The sequence below is a fragment of the Propithecus coquereli genome, unplaced genomic scaffold (genome assembly GCF_000956105.1).
Source record: "Propithecus coquereli isolate 6110/MARCELLA unplaced genomic scaffold, Pcoq_1.0 Scaffold23, whole genome shotgun sequence".
Taxonomy (NCBI): Eukaryota; Metazoa; Chordata; class Mammalia; order Primates; family Indriidae; genus Propithecus; species Propithecus coquereli.
The window spans coordinates 7286066-7303851 of record NW_012147841.1 but is presented as its reverse complement, the minus strand read 5'-3'; the positions used below and the strand labels follow the sequence as shown (position 1 = coordinate 7303851).

Genomic DNA, 17786 nt, shown 5'->3' with positions numbered 1-17786 from the left:
CTCATTGTGTCTCCTGTGGAAAGCAAGGCAGCCTACCTCCAGAGGAGAGGGCCAACCCCCAGTGAGTTGGGCACTTGGCTTTTACTCTCTGAAAGTGTAGTATCAGTATAGTCTTTTTGAATCTGTTGATAACCAAATATATATATCCACACACATACAATCCTTATGGTCAGACTCTTACTTTAGATACTTAATATGAGTGTTTGTAATATTTTTGTTACTAAAATGTCTCACAGATTAGATAAGCTTTGTTCAACTACTCTAACACTTTCACACTTTTGCCAACTAGTTTGCTAAAATTTTAATTTTTTGTACCTGACTTTCAGTAACTTGATTTTCAATAATTTGTCTCAGAAAATCTGTCTTCCCGAAAGGTACTATATTTATCACAGCACCTAGTATATAGTTTAATAATTCCATACCTTTTTTCCCCTTTGGAGAGAGATACCCTTCTTATTCCTATTCTTTTAGTTCTGACCTACAGTTTTCCGATCAATTTCAAATATCATAATATGAGGCACATTTTAAGTTCAAACTATGTGAGTTTTTAATAGTTTATGATCATAGATGGATATAAGAGTACAAATCATGAAAACAACATGTAATTAAATAAATATATATATGGTTTTAAAATTTACTGTCTTGTTAATATTAGAATTTGGAATTGCCCTCCTTTTTTGACAGAAGTTAAGGTTGGCTAGAACAGTAATAAGAAGGAAGGACTCGGAATGGTGACTGAAAGATTCATTTCATATTGCAGCATATTAATTCATGAAGGATGGACATATCTCAGCATCTGAGGACGACTTTGTGCAGGACAGTGTTTTCTCTCTTGCACCGTATGCCTTTGGAATAATTCTCAAAAAGAGACTGCTAAACAGCATTGACTGCTATTTTTCTTTTTGACTTAATAAGCCATTAACTGTTGAATATGTCTATACATCTTTTACATACTCTCCATATTCTTCGGACTAACATTTTTATTTTAACCACATCACTTTTTTTTAAGAAGGTTAAAGTAATCAAAGTACAGTAAATCAAAATGGAGTTATTTACTGATTCACCAACAAAAATAGCAGCATTTCTTTAAGTAAGTCTAAGCCAATTTGTTGAAATTTCATTCATGTATCCTCCTTCATACCCAGAATTTGAGTTAGGTTTGATGGGTATTCAGTAGTAGAAGGTCTTATAATAATATCATTATCAAGCTGTAAGGGACATATAAGATCATCTTACAGAGGAGGAAGATGAGACCTTCAGAGGTTAAGTGACTGGCCCCGGGTCACATAGCTGGTACTGTAGCTCTCTGGGTTCCTGAACCCTGCCACAGGTTTATGCGACAGACTTATGTAAGAGGGGCCACTCAAGAGCAATTTAGTTTTCCCTTCCCAGAGTTTCAGCGCTGACACACTTTTTGCACATTGCACTAGGTGCAAGCCCAGAAATTCTGCCAGGATCAAAACAACACTCCTTAAACACCCTGTGACTTTCAGAGCTGTATAAAATAAAAGGTTGAAGTTAATGATTGCCAGCTTGGAGGGAATAGTTCCTCTTTGGAGCCAAATGTATGTGGAGAACAGATGAGACTGTGGGAGTGAAGTTGGCAAAAGGGAAAGAGAAACGAGTCTATTCTTTTTGGAAAATGAAACTATAATAAATATCTGAATAACTTAGATGTCTATTGTTTGTTTAGAGATTCTTCCAATTGGAAAAATGAAATATCTTTATCTTTAGAGTAATCTTGAATAATAATTTTATATTATTTTTAAATATCATGAAATAATTATTCTTATTTGGAAGCAGATTGTTTTTAATAACCCACATATATATAGAACTATTTTTGTTTTCTTTTCTAACAAGATCATTACTTCTTATACTGAAATTCCTATATTCAAGCAGTGACTCATGTTAAGATAATATGTTCCAACAATTTTGAGAACTCAAGGCAAATATACCTCGGAGATAATGATTATTTAAATTTTTGGTTCAGAGAGATAAAACTGTCTGACATAAGGAGTATGGACATAGTAGCCAAGAATTCTATCATTTTATTTCACACTCATTTTGTTTTTCAAAAGTCTCTGATCGTGTTTGAGATCCCACATACCACAGTCTACTTGAAGACATTTGTTAGCAGAAGTTCTTTGGAATTTCACTCTCGAGCTGCTCTTAAAGGATATTTTGTAGAAGCTTACTCAAGAAAAACACTCTTCTAATAAAATCTTTCTGGTATCTCCATTCATAAATCTGTTCTGCGCTTAATGATATAGTGTAGTGGTTCTTGTTATAGCACGTCACTGTCTTTCCCATTTGTCCTTTCCGTATCTTTTCTATAATAATTTAGGAGTATTCTTAATATCTTTGGGCTTATGTTTGACAATATGTGTGCCATATCAATTTTTTTTGAAACAATGCAAATTTGATAATGTTTTATGAAGTTGAGTTTTGTTATTTCCCAAACAATAAATGCAGATAAGAGTTTTTCTTGGTATGAGTTCGGAAGTTTTCCAAGTTACTTGTTTAGATCTGTTTGCACACCAAACACACACACAGAGACACACACATACACCTTGTTTTTAGACACAGTAAACAAAAAGAAGACTGCAAGTCTCACTGAGGTGACATCCCAAAGTAGTTCAGTGGCTATTTTATCTATTTTATTCCATTTTTAAATGGAAACATGTGATTTTAATGGACACACATGATATACCCAGTTATGTCTGAATGTTTGGAATTAGTTATGGAGAATATTCCACTGTTATTTGTAAGAACCTGTTTTTATATCACATGAAAAATGTTGATTCTACAGGATCACATGGAGTGACTTTTTTTGTAGTTTAAAATGAAACTCTGTTTTCTGAAGAAAGAAAAAAAATTCTTTGCCTCAGTAGCACCAAGTGCAAACATTCACACAGATTCATGTATAACTTTTTAAATGTCATTTACTAAAAAAATGGTGTTTCATTGGGCGGAAATTATCATACTAAAAGTTATATGGTTCCAGTCAAATCAATAATGTTGAGACTGTATTCCATGCTCAGGATTACTGAAAATACAATTGTATAGGGTTTTGATTTATTACTTGGCATATTTTTCCCAGTCCAGGTACTTTCAAGATTTTAAGTTGTCGTATGACTTAGGTTATAAGTTGTTATGTCTTCATAGGATGGGCTGTTGGTGAAGGAAATTTTTAAATTTCAAGTTCGTTTTCACTAGAGACTTAACATAGTTAGAAGGAGAGTGATATAATATTTTCATGACTGTCAGATTGAATTTGAATTGAATTCCAGTGTGGAGAACTACTTGGCTACATTAACTGAAACTTTTACCATATAACATTTTCTGTGTGGTTGTAAAAGGTCAAATCACATGCAGTACCATTTTTTCATTTAAATATAGAGAATAATTTAGTTAAGGGGAAGAAATTTCTAATTTCTAAGGGCAAGAAAATGTCTATGTGTGTGTATGTGTGTGTGTTTGGTTCTAACTATATCAATCTAATGTCTACAGTAATTCTGAAAATTTTCTAGGCCTATTATTGAATATGCTTTATAGCTGAGAGAATAGAAACAGCTATGAGTTGTTAAAACAATAGCATTTTGCCAAAGAGGCATCAGCTCTTCTGACCTATTATCCTGTTACAGAAGCAACACACCAAGAGCATTTTCAACAGCATCAAACTACATTTCATGGCACTGGTGTGAGACTCTCTAATGGTATTCTGTTATGTTTTCTAAACTAAAGTGAACGGAGGCCAATTTTTTCATCAGATAACACTTCTAGTTCTTTTGAAGGGATGCAATGTAAAAACAAGCTCTTTTCACAGGAAGATTTTCTGCGACTTCAAGCTCTTCCTAACCCTCATTTTGGAAATCCTCAACAAATTTTTCCAGCAAAATTTGGAATCCTTAGGACAACATTATGTCACCAGTTTCTTGGGTTAGAATTCTCCTCTATTCTTTACCTTTGGGCTGTCTACTTTTATCTCCATTAACCTTTTGGCTTGACTATAAACATTTATTGAAGGCTACCTCCTTTGTCGGTCCAGTAACTCCAAAGGTTAGTGAGAAGTGGATGCTAGTTTGACCTCTTTTATCCACATTAGATGATTTTAATTATTCCTAAGAAATGACACTTTTGACCCATTTTGTCCTTGTCAAGTTTGTCTAGTTGTGGGCTGTCTAAACGTGAAACTCCGGGTTCAAACCACGTCCAGGAGTGCAGAATTTTTAAACTTACAGTGTAGAGCCTCAAAAGTGCATGTGATTTTTTTTTTTTAAAGAGAACATTCCACTTTAAGTAAAATTCAAGGCTCTTGTTATGTACCTTGAATTGATTTATTACTGAAAGAGACGGCCTAGATAGCCATAAAGTGTAAACTTTAACCTATAAAAGCCCTTAGGTTATTTCAAAATGGAAAAAAAAAAGAAGAAATTCTTTGTATAAGTGAGGATAAGTTAAGGTTACTAGTGACCCTAATATCATAATAGCTTTTTACATAAAAACATTTCTTTCTTTCCTATGCTACATGACCAACGTAGTTCCCAGGGGTTCCGTTTTGTTACCTGCTTCCACAATCACTTTGGGGAAGGCATTGGCTTTTACTGATTCTGTGTGGAAGTGACACAAGTCACTCCTTTAGTTTTACTGGTCAAGTAAAGCTATATCTTTATACCTAACTTTAAAAGAAAGCTGGAAAGTGGAGAGTTGGAAATAATTGATCAATAGTACTAATGACTATCATAACCATTAAACTGGATAATAAAGAGATTTTGCCTTGATGTCTATGCTAATCACTGCAAGCATTACGGTGCCTGAGAAATAATAGGGATTCAGTAAATGGTTTCTGTATGTTTTAGTTCATTTACTCATGTAGCTATTCAGCAAAAGTTTGATATGCATCTATATAGAGTATTAAACACTGTGCTAGTTGCTTTACACAACAGCCTCTGAAATAAAAATTGTTATCACCAGTGCTGAGATGTATTAATATGTTCTGAGACTCAGAAAGTTTAAGTGATTTTCTGGTCACAGATGCTTCAAATAGCATGTAGCAGGATTCAAACCTAGGTAATTTGACTCCAGAAACAATCATGTCCTTTTGTTATACCTTGACAAAAGTCAATGGTGATTCAGGAAATGTTCTAAATAACCAATTATATCAGCAGGAATTATTATAGTCACCACTATGTATTTTCTTTTACTTTAAAATGAGAACACTAAATAAATCTAATGACTTACAAATAAATGATTAATGATTGTGGAATGACAATGTAGATTTGGTGTTTTTCCAGCTAAGGGAAAGTTGATTCACGCTTTGGGGCACATGTGATAAGGAATTTTAGTCATTTTTTGTTTTAATTCTAAGTTAATAAATCTGAATACCTTTTGTATTAGTTTTCTATTTGCTGCCAAAACAAATTACCACAAACTTTGTGGTTTAAAACAACACAAATTTATTTTCCTACAGTTCTCCGGGTCAGAAATTTGGTATGGGTCTCAAAAGACTAAAAGCCAGGTATCAGCTGGATGTGTCCCTTTCTGAATGTTCTGGGAGAGAATACATTCCATGCTTATTTGGGTTGTTGGTATAATTCAGTACCTTGAGGTTGTAGAACTGAAGTCTCTGTTTTCTTGCTTCATGTAAACTAGGGGTCATTCCTAGTTTCTACACACCACCACAGTCCTTAATTTCTGGTCTCACTATCCCATCTTTAAAGATAGCAAGGGCAGGTGAGATCTTCTTCATGTGGAATTTCTTTGATTTACTCTTTTGCCTTTCACTTCTACTTTTAAGGACTTATGTGATTAGACTGGGTCCATCTGGATAATCTAGGATAATCTCACCATCTCGTGGTCCTAAACTTAATCACATCTCTGAAATCCCTTTTGCCAAGTAAGGTAATATATTCACAGGTTCCAGGGGATTAGGGTTAGGACAAGGCCATCTTTGGGAGACCACTGTCCTGCCTACCACACTTTTTACCATCTGTTCTCTTTTCCCAACATGCTGTGCCAGTTGTACCCTTTGTAGGATGCTAGATAAAAATCTTGGCCTTACTTTCCTTGTTTGTGAAATTGGGGAATTAAATGCAATGAGCTCTAAAGTTGCTTTCAGTTCTTAACATTCTGAAACTTTATGAATTCTTGTGTTAGAGAGAGACATGGGAAAGTGAAGCTAATGATCAAAGTGAATATTATTGTTATTTTCTATTCATGGATTTTTCTGGAGTGTAGATTTCATATAATCCTGGCTAACTCCTTCCTTCTCACACTTAGTAATCTTCTTTGAAGGCAGTCAATCTCTACAAAAGTTGACTTCTTCAGAAAGAAATTGACTTACCTTCTCAAAACTGTAATAACTGGTCCCTTGCGATTTTTTATCTACTTATTATTTACTTTACCACTTGGGTATAGCTTTCAGCAGGTCTTTGCTCCATTTTTGCTTCTGCTTTATTGATTTGGAGTAAGAGAAATTGTTTGCCCTTCAATTCAATTTCTTAATATATCTGATTCTACCTGTGCCCAGGCATAATAATGTTTGCCAGAGTTTTAAAAGATATAATGCCTAACTTACCGTTAAGGAAAGATATTAATCAAATACTTTTACTTGAGTCACAAAATCAACTCCTCTAAGCCTTAATTTGCTTATGTATAAAAATGGAAAAAATGCTAATAGTACTAATTGGAGTTCTAAAAATAAAAAAAAAAAATCATTCAGGTGAAGTACTTACCTTAACAGCCAACATTTCACAAGTGCTCAATAGATGTAAACCACTAATACTGTTTTAATAGTAGTAGTGGTTGGGCGAGAGTGAATAACACAACCCTGTTTGCCCAGGACTTTCTGACTTTAGCACTGAAAGTACAGCCTCCTGGGAATCACTTCGGTCTCATGAAAACCAGGATGGTTAGTCACAGTAGGGGTGGTAGTGTTCAGAATCAAAGCTAAATATAATATTGGCTCTGCCTCTACCAACTATGTGACCTAAGAGAAAGTATTTAATCTTTCAGTTGCAATTTTCCTCTCTGAAAATATATAAAGAGTAGGTAAGAAAGGGAAGTGTCTAACAAAATGCTTGCATAAATATCATCAACAGTAGTACCCATATTCTGTCTGCTTAAAAAAATCTTTATTGGCTTTCTTCTTCTTATAGAATTATCCACAAAAGGTTTTGTGCAATATGTAAAGGTCCTTCAAGATCTATTTCTAATCTACCTTGCCAGACACATCTGCTATTATGTCCTTTCCATTTATCAGTAATGATAATATTGATGATGATTATGATGATCATAGCTAATGGTTTTCTATGCTTTCTACATACCAAGAAAAGTTCTAAAGACTTTATAAGAACTTAAACCAGAGTCCCAGAACTACTCACTATTTCCTGTATTTCCACTCTCTTATATACTGCTCAGCCTTTGCCCACACTGTTTCCAGCAACTGCAAATTCTTCCTGTTTATCCTTTAAAATCCTGCCTAGATGTTACCTCCTCTATGGTATCTCCCCTGACTCGACAGGCCAGAAGTTTCTGCCTTGCTCTCACTGACCCCAAAACAATTTATGTGTCTTAGAGCTTCCTACCATGGTACTTTTCACAGCATATTAAATGTGTTTTTTTTTTTTTTACTTTCTATTTGTCTATACCCTTCAACAAAAAACAGTTGCTCATATCCCTAGCACCAAGTCCAGGACTGGGTCTGTTTGTTTGTGAAATGAATGAAAGATTATAATATTGGCAAATTCATTGATTTACTTTAAACTAAAAGATTCCCTAAAGAATGTAAGCAATCAATATTTATTTTTATATTATCTATGAAAAATCATAAGAGCTCATTTACTATGTAGAAATTCATATGGCCTTAAGTATTAGAAAGATTAAATAATTTAAGATAATTATTTTTCTTGAATAAGAGAATACAGTAGAAATAAGACCAGGTGCCTGTTGTGAAATCTGTTATTTAACATCGTAAGAGAGTGGATGTTACAAATAAGACCACTAGGTACCCCCGACACACACAGGTTTATAGAAAAGGGAGACTCCTTCCCCTGACTCTTCTGCTTCCGCTTGGACACCTGAGGGTCCTGATCTGTGGTTTACTCTGGTCATAAAAGGAGCAAAATATGCATCATGAAGAACTAATATTTAATCGGATTTGGATCACTGTCATTTCAAATTCAAGCGTGTTTCTCCTCTAATTTTATTTTGAAAATAATAAATAATAATGGTCAATCAGACTGATAATAGGAATAACTTGATACCTATTTTGCTTCGGTTGTTAATATATATAATATAAAATCATTTCTTTTTCACAAGGCTTTCAGATGACTGTTTTTCATGGTTATATTTGACAATTATGAACATAAGATGCATAGTGGAAAAGCTAAGACTCCAAGATGAATCAAAATATGAATACTAAAGATCAGTGTGCAAGAATTTATTTGTTTCTGACTTACTGCTACTTCTGTTTTAATATTTGAAATATTTTTAATTTTTTATGTTTAATTATCATAGGTGAATAATAGCATATATTTATAGGGTACATGAGGTATTTTGGTACAGGAATATAATGTGTAATAATCGAATCAGGGTAATTGAGGCATCCATCTCCTCAGGCATTTATCATTTCTTGTGAAGTATTTTTTTCAGACTTCTTTTTAAATTTATACATCATGGATGATTTTCCATTAAATAGCAGATTTTACCTTTTATAACAATGGATACTTTAGGAAATGGGCCAGCATTCATGTTATGCACAGTTTTTCATATGGCTTTGCAGTTGACAACGTTGTTATCATTGTTGTCATGAGTCGGGTGAAATGGGTTTTCCAGACTCCAGAGAGATTTGAAATCGCCAGATTACACGGAACTCCTCAAGTGAATGCTTGTTAATACCAATTTGGGAAATTTGTGATAGCACATAACATGTGGGAAAATCCCAGAATGGGCTGAGATCTCTTTGGCAGGATCATATCTAGGTGAGAATTCAGTTCAAAAATTACCTTGAGACCCTTGTATTGTACTCTGTGTTGTGACTTCATGATGTTTGATATACAGAACATGGACTGGTGAATGATAAAAGTCTGAATGCCTGTTCTCTCTGACTCATCGGGAAGCATAGTTGTGTTAAGGCTTACTTATTTACTCCCCAGTTTATTTCCTGCCATGTAAATTTATCAGCAGAATTTTAAAGATAAGTAATTTGGGTGCCAAACAGCCAAAAATGATAAACGTTTTGAGCCTTATGTTTAAAATGTACGCTGAAAATACTTTGTTAGAACTGCAGCACTTGTCTCCCTGCTTCTGTGGTTCCCAGAGCACAGGGATGTCATGCTTTGGTTGCTCTGCTTGAATTTATTCACGATTCCTCTTTTACAGTCTTTCTGGAGACAATGTCTGGTGAATCATTAGCATTATTATTATTTCAGTTACCGTCAGACTACGTATCCACTCTTAGCAAAGGGGGATGGGTGGATTTCATTATTCATTCAGAATAAGTTCCTACTCTAATATAAATGTTGCTCAGGATAGAGCTTTGAAATGGATCCTGATTCTTTAAATTCTTTCCTGTCTGTTTCAGGAAATAGTGAGATCCTGTTGATAGTAAAGTACAATGTGTCTAAAGTTCACTTCTAAACACTTTGCTCTTTGCAATGAAAGTCATCTGCATTCTCTTTATAATTCAGAGCCACAAGAGATCTGTCTAATCTGGGAGATCTGATCCAGTATCATTTAGGGAAAAAAAAAAATCCTTGATAATAATTCTACCATTCAGATTAGTGAAAGCAGTAAAGCCTTACAGCTTCTGTCATCTTAAAAAGATATTATGAGACAGGGGAATAAGGACTTGGATTATGGTTTGGGAGATTTAGTTGTTTATAAAAATAAAATGATTAGTACAGTTAGTATTCAAATTTTTAATCAATGAAAGCAAATGGCATCTGTTTGTTATCGTTCTTTCTACAGAAGACAAAGGCTCAGGTCCCAATGGTGCTGACTGCTGGTCCCAAGTGGCTGCTAGATGTGACTTGGCAAGGAGTGGAAGACAACAAAAACAACTGCATTGTGTACAGCAAAGGTAAACGCAAGATCATTTCTCTCTCTCTTTGGCAGTATTGAAACCTGAGCATTGCAAAACAGCACCAGAGGAGCTGGAATGGAAGTATTAAGTATAATTTGATGCTCTCTCTTCCTTTTTCCCTTATGAGTTTCTCTAACCTGTATTTTCAGTAAAGCATGCTGGGATTTTTTCTGTACAACATAAAACAAAAAGTGTCATACCATTAATTACTCAGTGCTGTACACGTTTACCTAACCCTGTATTTGAGTGGCTTGACTAAGTACCTTTCCCTTGCTGTTAGTTTTATTGATAGGTTTGATGAAACCCTAAATTCCTCTCATAGGTATTATCTATCAAAAAGTAAAATCCTTTTGAAATTTAGCAATTCTTGTCAAGGGGCACGCTCTAGGAGGCACTACATTCCAGCCAGTTTCCTAAAATCATGCATGATGAGAGGATAGCTGGAAATGAAACCTTTGCAAAGTCAGAATTCTTCCCCATGGTGATTTCTGAAGGGCAGGAGGCAAACACGAAAAAGGAAGGCAGGCAGGGCATTGCCTTTGATTTGCTCAGTGTGACATCAACCCAGACTGTGTCATGTAGCTACGCCCTGACTACAAAGGAGCCACAGCTCAATGATGGCACATCATGGGACCAACTCTTCATAGCGCAGAACCCTCTTCATGTGTGGTGTGGCTTTGGGGGTACTTTTCTCCACATTCAAGTCATGCACGGGCCCTAGCTTTGCACTCTTACGGTGAAATCCCCTGTCTCACTTTGTAAATGCTGCAAAACCTTGTGCTTCTCACGTTTAATTTCTTTCAGCTTTCTTTTTTAACCAAATAGACCTACTGAGATCAAAGATTTATTTGCACATTGAACCTAGAAACCATAAAAGCATACAAGGGAACAAGCAAATAAGCACCCCTATCAATATATTAACATATAAAACACTAATCATAACATCAAAGACTCTTAAAAACTTGCTAGAAACAATTACAACTTGTTCCTATAATCATTACAATTTGAACACTTATAAGAGGATTGCCTCTAAACTACCATAAGCCTTTGAAAGTTGAAACACCGGAAAGAGGGAATTTGCAAGCTAAAAAAACAATCTGCACACCAGGATCTGATTATACTCCTTTTCCTTCTATAATTTCTGGTCTCATACCCACTAATTTTCTAACCTGAAATACCTGTGGTATGCTGGTTGGAGCTTTTAGCTAAAAGGGAAGTGAGATTTTTTCCTGGATATGTCAATAAGATCTATCATAGGGAAAAGAAATAGTATTGTGAATCAGTTTACCAACGCCACATTCAAAGTACAAAAAATACAAAAGGTGCCTTGGAAGGTAGGACCAATTGCTGGGTACAGATTTCTGTGGTAAAATATCTTACCTTCATCATAGCAATACAGTATGAAAGAACCATGGCAATAGATGTTTCCCTGTCATGATCCAAATCCATTGCATTTTTAAATCAGCTATGTTTTTAGGAGGCATAATTGTTATATGGGTTGAGTCTCCCGTTTCCAAAATGCTTGGGACCAGAAGTGTTTCAGAGTTTGGACTTTTTTGGATTGAAATATTTCCATATACATAATGAAATATTTTGAGAATGGGACCCAAGTCTAAATACAAATTCATTTATATTTTATATACACCTCATACACCCTAGCCTGGAGGTAATTTTATGCAATATTTCTAATTTGTGCATGAAGTAAAGTTTTGACTGTGTTTTGACTTCAACCCATCACATAAGGTCAGGTATGGAATTTTCCACTTGTGTCATGTTGGTGCTCAAACATTTTCAGACTTTGGAGCATTTGGGTTTCAGATTTTTGGATTACGGATGTACAACCTGCTTAACAAAATTGTTATCCTGTATCCAGTGGAGTACTTTAACTCAAACATGTTTGCATGTTTGTGTTATGGTTGGCTATACCTTAAACCTTTTTGCAATAAACAATTTGGGATAATATATAGAAGGTTATTAATTAATTCATTCATTAACTCATAAAGCAGGCATTGAATCCAACTATATGTTAGCCTTGGACATTGATGATAATAGCCATTTATTAGGCTCTCCATGAATCCTCTCCTTGATGCTCCCATGCTAAATTGTATACACTTGTCTCACTGCTCTCCATCACCTTGTTTTAGGATCTTCAATCTATGTGTCCAAGAAAGGAGTAAGTTAAAAAGTTAGCTATTATTGCCTGCCTTTCCAATCTACTCTATGTTTACTGAGGGCAAGGACTGTGTCTTATTCACCCTTCCCTCCCTGGTCTAGCATGCTGCCTGTACCAAAAACAAAAAGGAAAAAAAAAGCACTAAATAAATATTGATTGATTGACCAGATAAACAAATGATGAATGATTGACAGACACTATAATAGCTACTTCACATAGTATGTTGATGAACCATATGAATTGCTGCTCTTCAATAGTATTTTAACCTACGAAAGGTAATTTGACATTGTTAACCTTATAAGAAAAATTGATTTTGCAGTTCCGATACCAGGACCGCAATAATTACAGTATATGTATTTTTCACTTAATCTTTATTTAATACATCCTATGAGATAATTAACATACTACCCCATTTTATAAAAGGTAAATAAGAGACTTAAGTAGGGTAAGTAATTTACCATGGTCACATGGCTAATAATTGATTGAGTGGGGATCAAACACACATTTGTCTTTAGGGTCTGAGTTGTATAGAATAGCTCAATGACATAGGTAGTATTCTTCTCATTTTTCACGTGTGTTAGTGAGGTAGCACGATTGTCCAAGGTCATAGACAGCTAACGATGTAGCCAAATTCAACTGCAGGTCTTGACAACTCCAAATTCTGTGCTGTTTGTGCTACATGACTCTGCCTTTCTCCCTTGCCACTGTTAAATAATAAGTAAATCTTCAAACCACTCAGGCCTTTATGCCTAAAAATCACAAAGAATATATATAAAGTGTGGCATTCCCCAAAAAGCATTCCACAGAACCCTAAGATTAAAGAAAAAGCCCCGTGACCAAATACCGCTTATAGTAGTATCTCTTGGAAACTCACAATGCATGTCGACATTCATGATCTGACGTGTCTGAGTTAGAGATATATAGATATATATATAGACATAAAAATAAATAAATGACCTGTCTCATTTGCATTTGACCATATATTTTTATTTCTCTTTCCAATGAATTGGAACTAGGGTTCTGGATAACAAACTTTGGAACACTCTGCTGCAGACTCTACTTTGATATTTTACCTGTGCTTCAGAGGCCTGAAGCTGATTTCTAGTATTCAGATTGATTTACAAGGGAGGGAGCAGTTTACCCAGAGCATGGTCCAAAGTTCTTTGAATCCTTAATATTGTGGGATTTTTACTAGGGATCATTTGGGTCATGGGAAATATGACCCCAAGAAGCACTCCTACTCCCTCTAGGACCTTATGGACTCAGAATCCTTCTATAACCATAGTCTGCATGTGTGATAAGCCTTCTCAAAGGCAAAGGGTTTTTGTAGCTAGAAAGGTTTGACAATTTAGATTTAACAATTATTGACTTGAACCTCTATAGGTGTGAAGCATTTTCGTAATGTGTATGTTATTTATTGCTTGGGTCTCTTTTGTTTTCAAGTGATAGAAATACCACTGAAAATGGCTTGTGCAAAAATAAATTGTGTGTGTGTGTGTGTGTGTGTGTGTGTGTGTGTGTGTGTGTGTGTGTGTGTTGGGGGTAGAGGGGCTCATCTGCTCGTATAACTGAAAGTGCAGGGATATTCTGGATTTCAGGAACCCTTTGATTTCATTGCTCAAACTTTGTTCCCAGACTGTCTCTATCTTCTGGCTCTTCTTTCTTGCCTGGGCATCATTGTCAGATAGGCTCTCCTCAGGTGGTGGCAAGCTCCAGACTTAATCTACCAGCATAGCAACTTGAGTGCAAAGAGAACTTTTCTGGGTTTTGATTAGAGCACATTACTTACCAATCCCTGAACCAATTAATTACTATCACTCTCCCTGGCAGACCACAGTCATCCTGGGGCCCAAAAGTAGAAATAACCCTACATGAGCCACTGAGGAAAAATAGTTCTTTAAATGAAATCAAGGAGATGCTGCCACGAAAGAGTGGTTGCTTGATGGGCTAACATCCATGCACCTGAATAACACATTATTCCTGATGTCTAAGAAGCTCTCACTGAGGATGAAAATTAAATTCCTGATGCCACAATTGTATTTCTCACTTTTTCTCTAGTTAAGAACACAAAATACTTATAAATTCTATGCCAAAATCATTATAGGACCTGGCTCTCTGAGAGCATATCAGTATCTATTTACAAATAGAATAAATATATTAATCAATTGCGGTTGTGTAACATTTTGCAAAAATACCTTGACTGAGATTTTTGATAATAATTTCATATGGTGTGAAGATAGCCCATTTAATGTGTAACTGTGACCATGTAAGAGACACACTTGCTTCTTAAAGTATTCTTAAAATGTGGGCTACTGGCAAAATTAAGTATAACTATAAAGTTTTAATTGCTAAGGTATCCATCAAATAATTATTATAAAATTATATTTTATCACTTAGTGCTATTTGACAGGCTTCCATCATCTTGTTTTATCAAAATCAAAAAAAAGTATATTTGGCATTACCATTCTAATCTGATGTACGTTTTGCCTGTCTCACCTACCCCTTGTCATTCCAGAGAGTAATTAGGTCACCCAGACATTGATAGACCAGACTTGTTAGGTCGTCTGTTTTTTGCCATTATTCTCAACAGACTCCAGATAATTCTAATTTCCTTATCTCAGTGGAAAAATACTGAAAAGGACCATGCTGAAGTTAAAAGGAGCTCTGCTGAATAGTAGGTAGGATTAGCAAAGGCTTGCCCACTTACTCTTAAAATCCACTGTCTGTTAGGCATTGGTGCTCTATTTCCTTTTTTTCCTATATACCATTATGGTCTTTGCCAGCTAGTGTTTGAAAACTATGGTGACCTTTTTGTAAGAAAAATAAATAGGTTACTTAGAGTTTTATGATTTTGGGTATTCAAAATTAAACCTTTAGCATCTTCCATTTGTGTTTGTTCACTCAGTTCACTCCAAATCAGGGATAATTATATTATTTAGTTTTGTATGTAGTTGTTATTTCAAAGTATCCAGATTCTCTCTCCAATTCTCCAGATTAAGAAAATAAACATTGTTCTTCAAGAGAGTAAAAAAGTATCAGCTAACCCTCACTCTCTTCTTAACCACAGAGTATTTCTTTATATGTGAATATACAATATCATTGTGAAAATCTGTATTTCATATGTACTGTTAGACAAATCACTTACCCTCTCTAAATCTTGTTTTTCATTGCTGTGAAATGGAATAGCAATGGCTACCTTGCAGGATTTCATGAAGAAGCACCCACAAACATGATCGCACATGTAATGATAAATATTACATTGCTGATTATCTTATACTCAGCCCAATTTGCCCTTGTGGTCATAGGTAGGTACAAATTTAGAGAAAATGAAGCCATACCTCCATGTTGGCATCAAGCATGTGTACAAGAAAACATCAATCATATGATATCAATAGCTTATAGCAAAGAATTCCACAGGTCCCATTCAGTCTCTCTGAACCCATATGTATCTGCAGAGATCTGTATCACAGAATCGGAGGCCTGAAGTCTATGCCTGAATATATCTTTAGATTTTTTCCTTGAGCACTTGGCATTTTTACTTTTAATGAAAGTCTTATATAAAATGCTAGTGTAAGAATAGCAATGATGATATTGATATTAATAAGTTACTATTTATTGAGCTTTGTTCTATTCTAGACACTGTTTTCATCACTTTACATACATTTTCTTACTACCATTACAACTCATTTATGTTGCAAGCTGCACTATTCCCATTTTACAGATAAGCTTAGGTTTAGATGGGTTAAGTAAGTTCAAATTTATATAGTTCGTACATGATGAAGTTGGAATTCAATCTTAAGCATCACTGCAATTCCCAGGTATACAATCAGTAGAGTTTTGAAGATGCCGTTTACTAGCCCAAGGTTACAGGTTATTGCCCTTCTTTGCAAATTTGCATACATGTTTATCAGCATTTTTTTTTATTCTTTAGTTTGGTTTTAAAGAGAAAGTGTTCAAGAACTAAAACAGCAGTGACAGCATTACTTTATGCTAATTTCTCTGTTGCTTCTAAGACCACAGCAATTTAAAAGCATGTAGAAGACCACATGCCAATCTCAAAACCATTCTATGACTGTCTCCAAAGTTCCAAATTTTCTGGTTTGCATAAATTTAATCTTGCAATTAATTAATTTAACCCTTTCTTGATTGTCTTCTGTGTTCAAGGCCCTATATTAGGCACTGTTGAAGTAATGACAGAAATTCTAAGATGATTTAGCAACTTTTTGCACACTGAGTATGTTAAGTTTTCAAAACAAAGATCTTTCATTATAAGGGCTCTTGCAAATGTGTGGACCATGTTCTACCTTAAAATAGAAGATATGTTGCATGTTACTAGAGTTTTCAAACAACAGCTTTGTCTAATGTGGCAGCCAATTTTCAAAGTAGCCTAAAAGTTAGTATTTAACTTTACCTAGAGGGAATAATATTATAAAAATAATACATTAATTTAAAAGGAAAAAATTGTGCTCACATTTTAAGCATTTGTTTAACTATTCAGTAATTCATAGAAAATGCATAACTATTGTCTAGTTTTACAGTATTCTTAAAAGAGGGTGAGTGCCCGAACCAAATATTTAGCATTGGGAATTATAAAATCATAAGGCGATTAAGTTAGCTAGTCTCAGAATTCCAATATTGCTTTTTAAATGACTTCAGGATATAGGAGGTACTAAGGTTATTATCTGTTATCAGGAATACAGTGGAATTGTACAACTGGATAATAACCAAACAAACTGACACAATGTAAAATTACATTATCAGTGTGTTAAAACAAAATTGCGCCCTAAAGGAGTCCACATGCCAGCTCAGAGCTGCAGTGTAATTATGCTTAACTCTGATAATTAAAATACAACGGAGATCAACAGAATCATTTTCATTAAGAAAATTATTAATGATGGTGGTATAACAGTAATTGATTGCAGAGCACCACAGGATAATGTGATGCCGAAAACCCAACATGTTTCATGAATATCTGAGGCTTTTTCTGGTTATGTTCTATTAGAATGAGAAATATATTTTGAGGAGTGAGCAATTTTTTATTCCTTTTCTAGGAATCAGTGATTACAAAAATGGCTGCTTTAGAAAACCACAATTTTGATTCAAATTGTCATTTCTAAGGGGTTCTTAAGGTCAGGACAAGTGACCCCACTAGTAACTATGTTATTTACAATAGAGCTGTCTGTTGCGAATTGCAGATGACAGTGACTTCAGCAAATATTGGGCCCTTTGTTATTTCCACTTCTTACTGTGCATTTACTGTTCGTGCAATTATGTAGTGATTTACTGATGTTATTTCAATCTGGGTCTGGTCATACTGAATAGTTTATGTCCTTAGTTATTATTAATGTATGCTACATGATGTGAAAAAATACATTTGTTTTCATATAAACATCACACTCAGTTTTCTTAATGAAATGTTGTTAAATAGCCCTGTATGATAATACCATTAACTACCTTAGTGGATTAGATGTGTTATCATACGTTGGGGAAAAAAATATTCTAAACTACCTTGGATCCATGCATGAATGG

At 34.8% G+C, this 17786-nt stretch overlaps 1 protein-coding gene across 2 annotated transcripts in view; it reads left to right on the top strand.

Annotated features, from left to right (window-relative positions):
* The window catches only part of ZFPM2 (zinc finger protein, FOG family member 2), a 616571-nt gene that overhangs the window by 396633 nt on the left and 202152 nt on the right, over positions 1-17786 (top strand). For both annotated transcript variants that reach the window (XM_012645307.1, XM_012645308.1), the window contains exon 5: positions 9970-10081. In XM_012645307.1, the coding sequence (XP_012500761.1) occupies positions 9970-10081 (112 nt within the window). The remainder of the gene's footprint in view (positions 1-9969; positions 10082-17786) is intronic.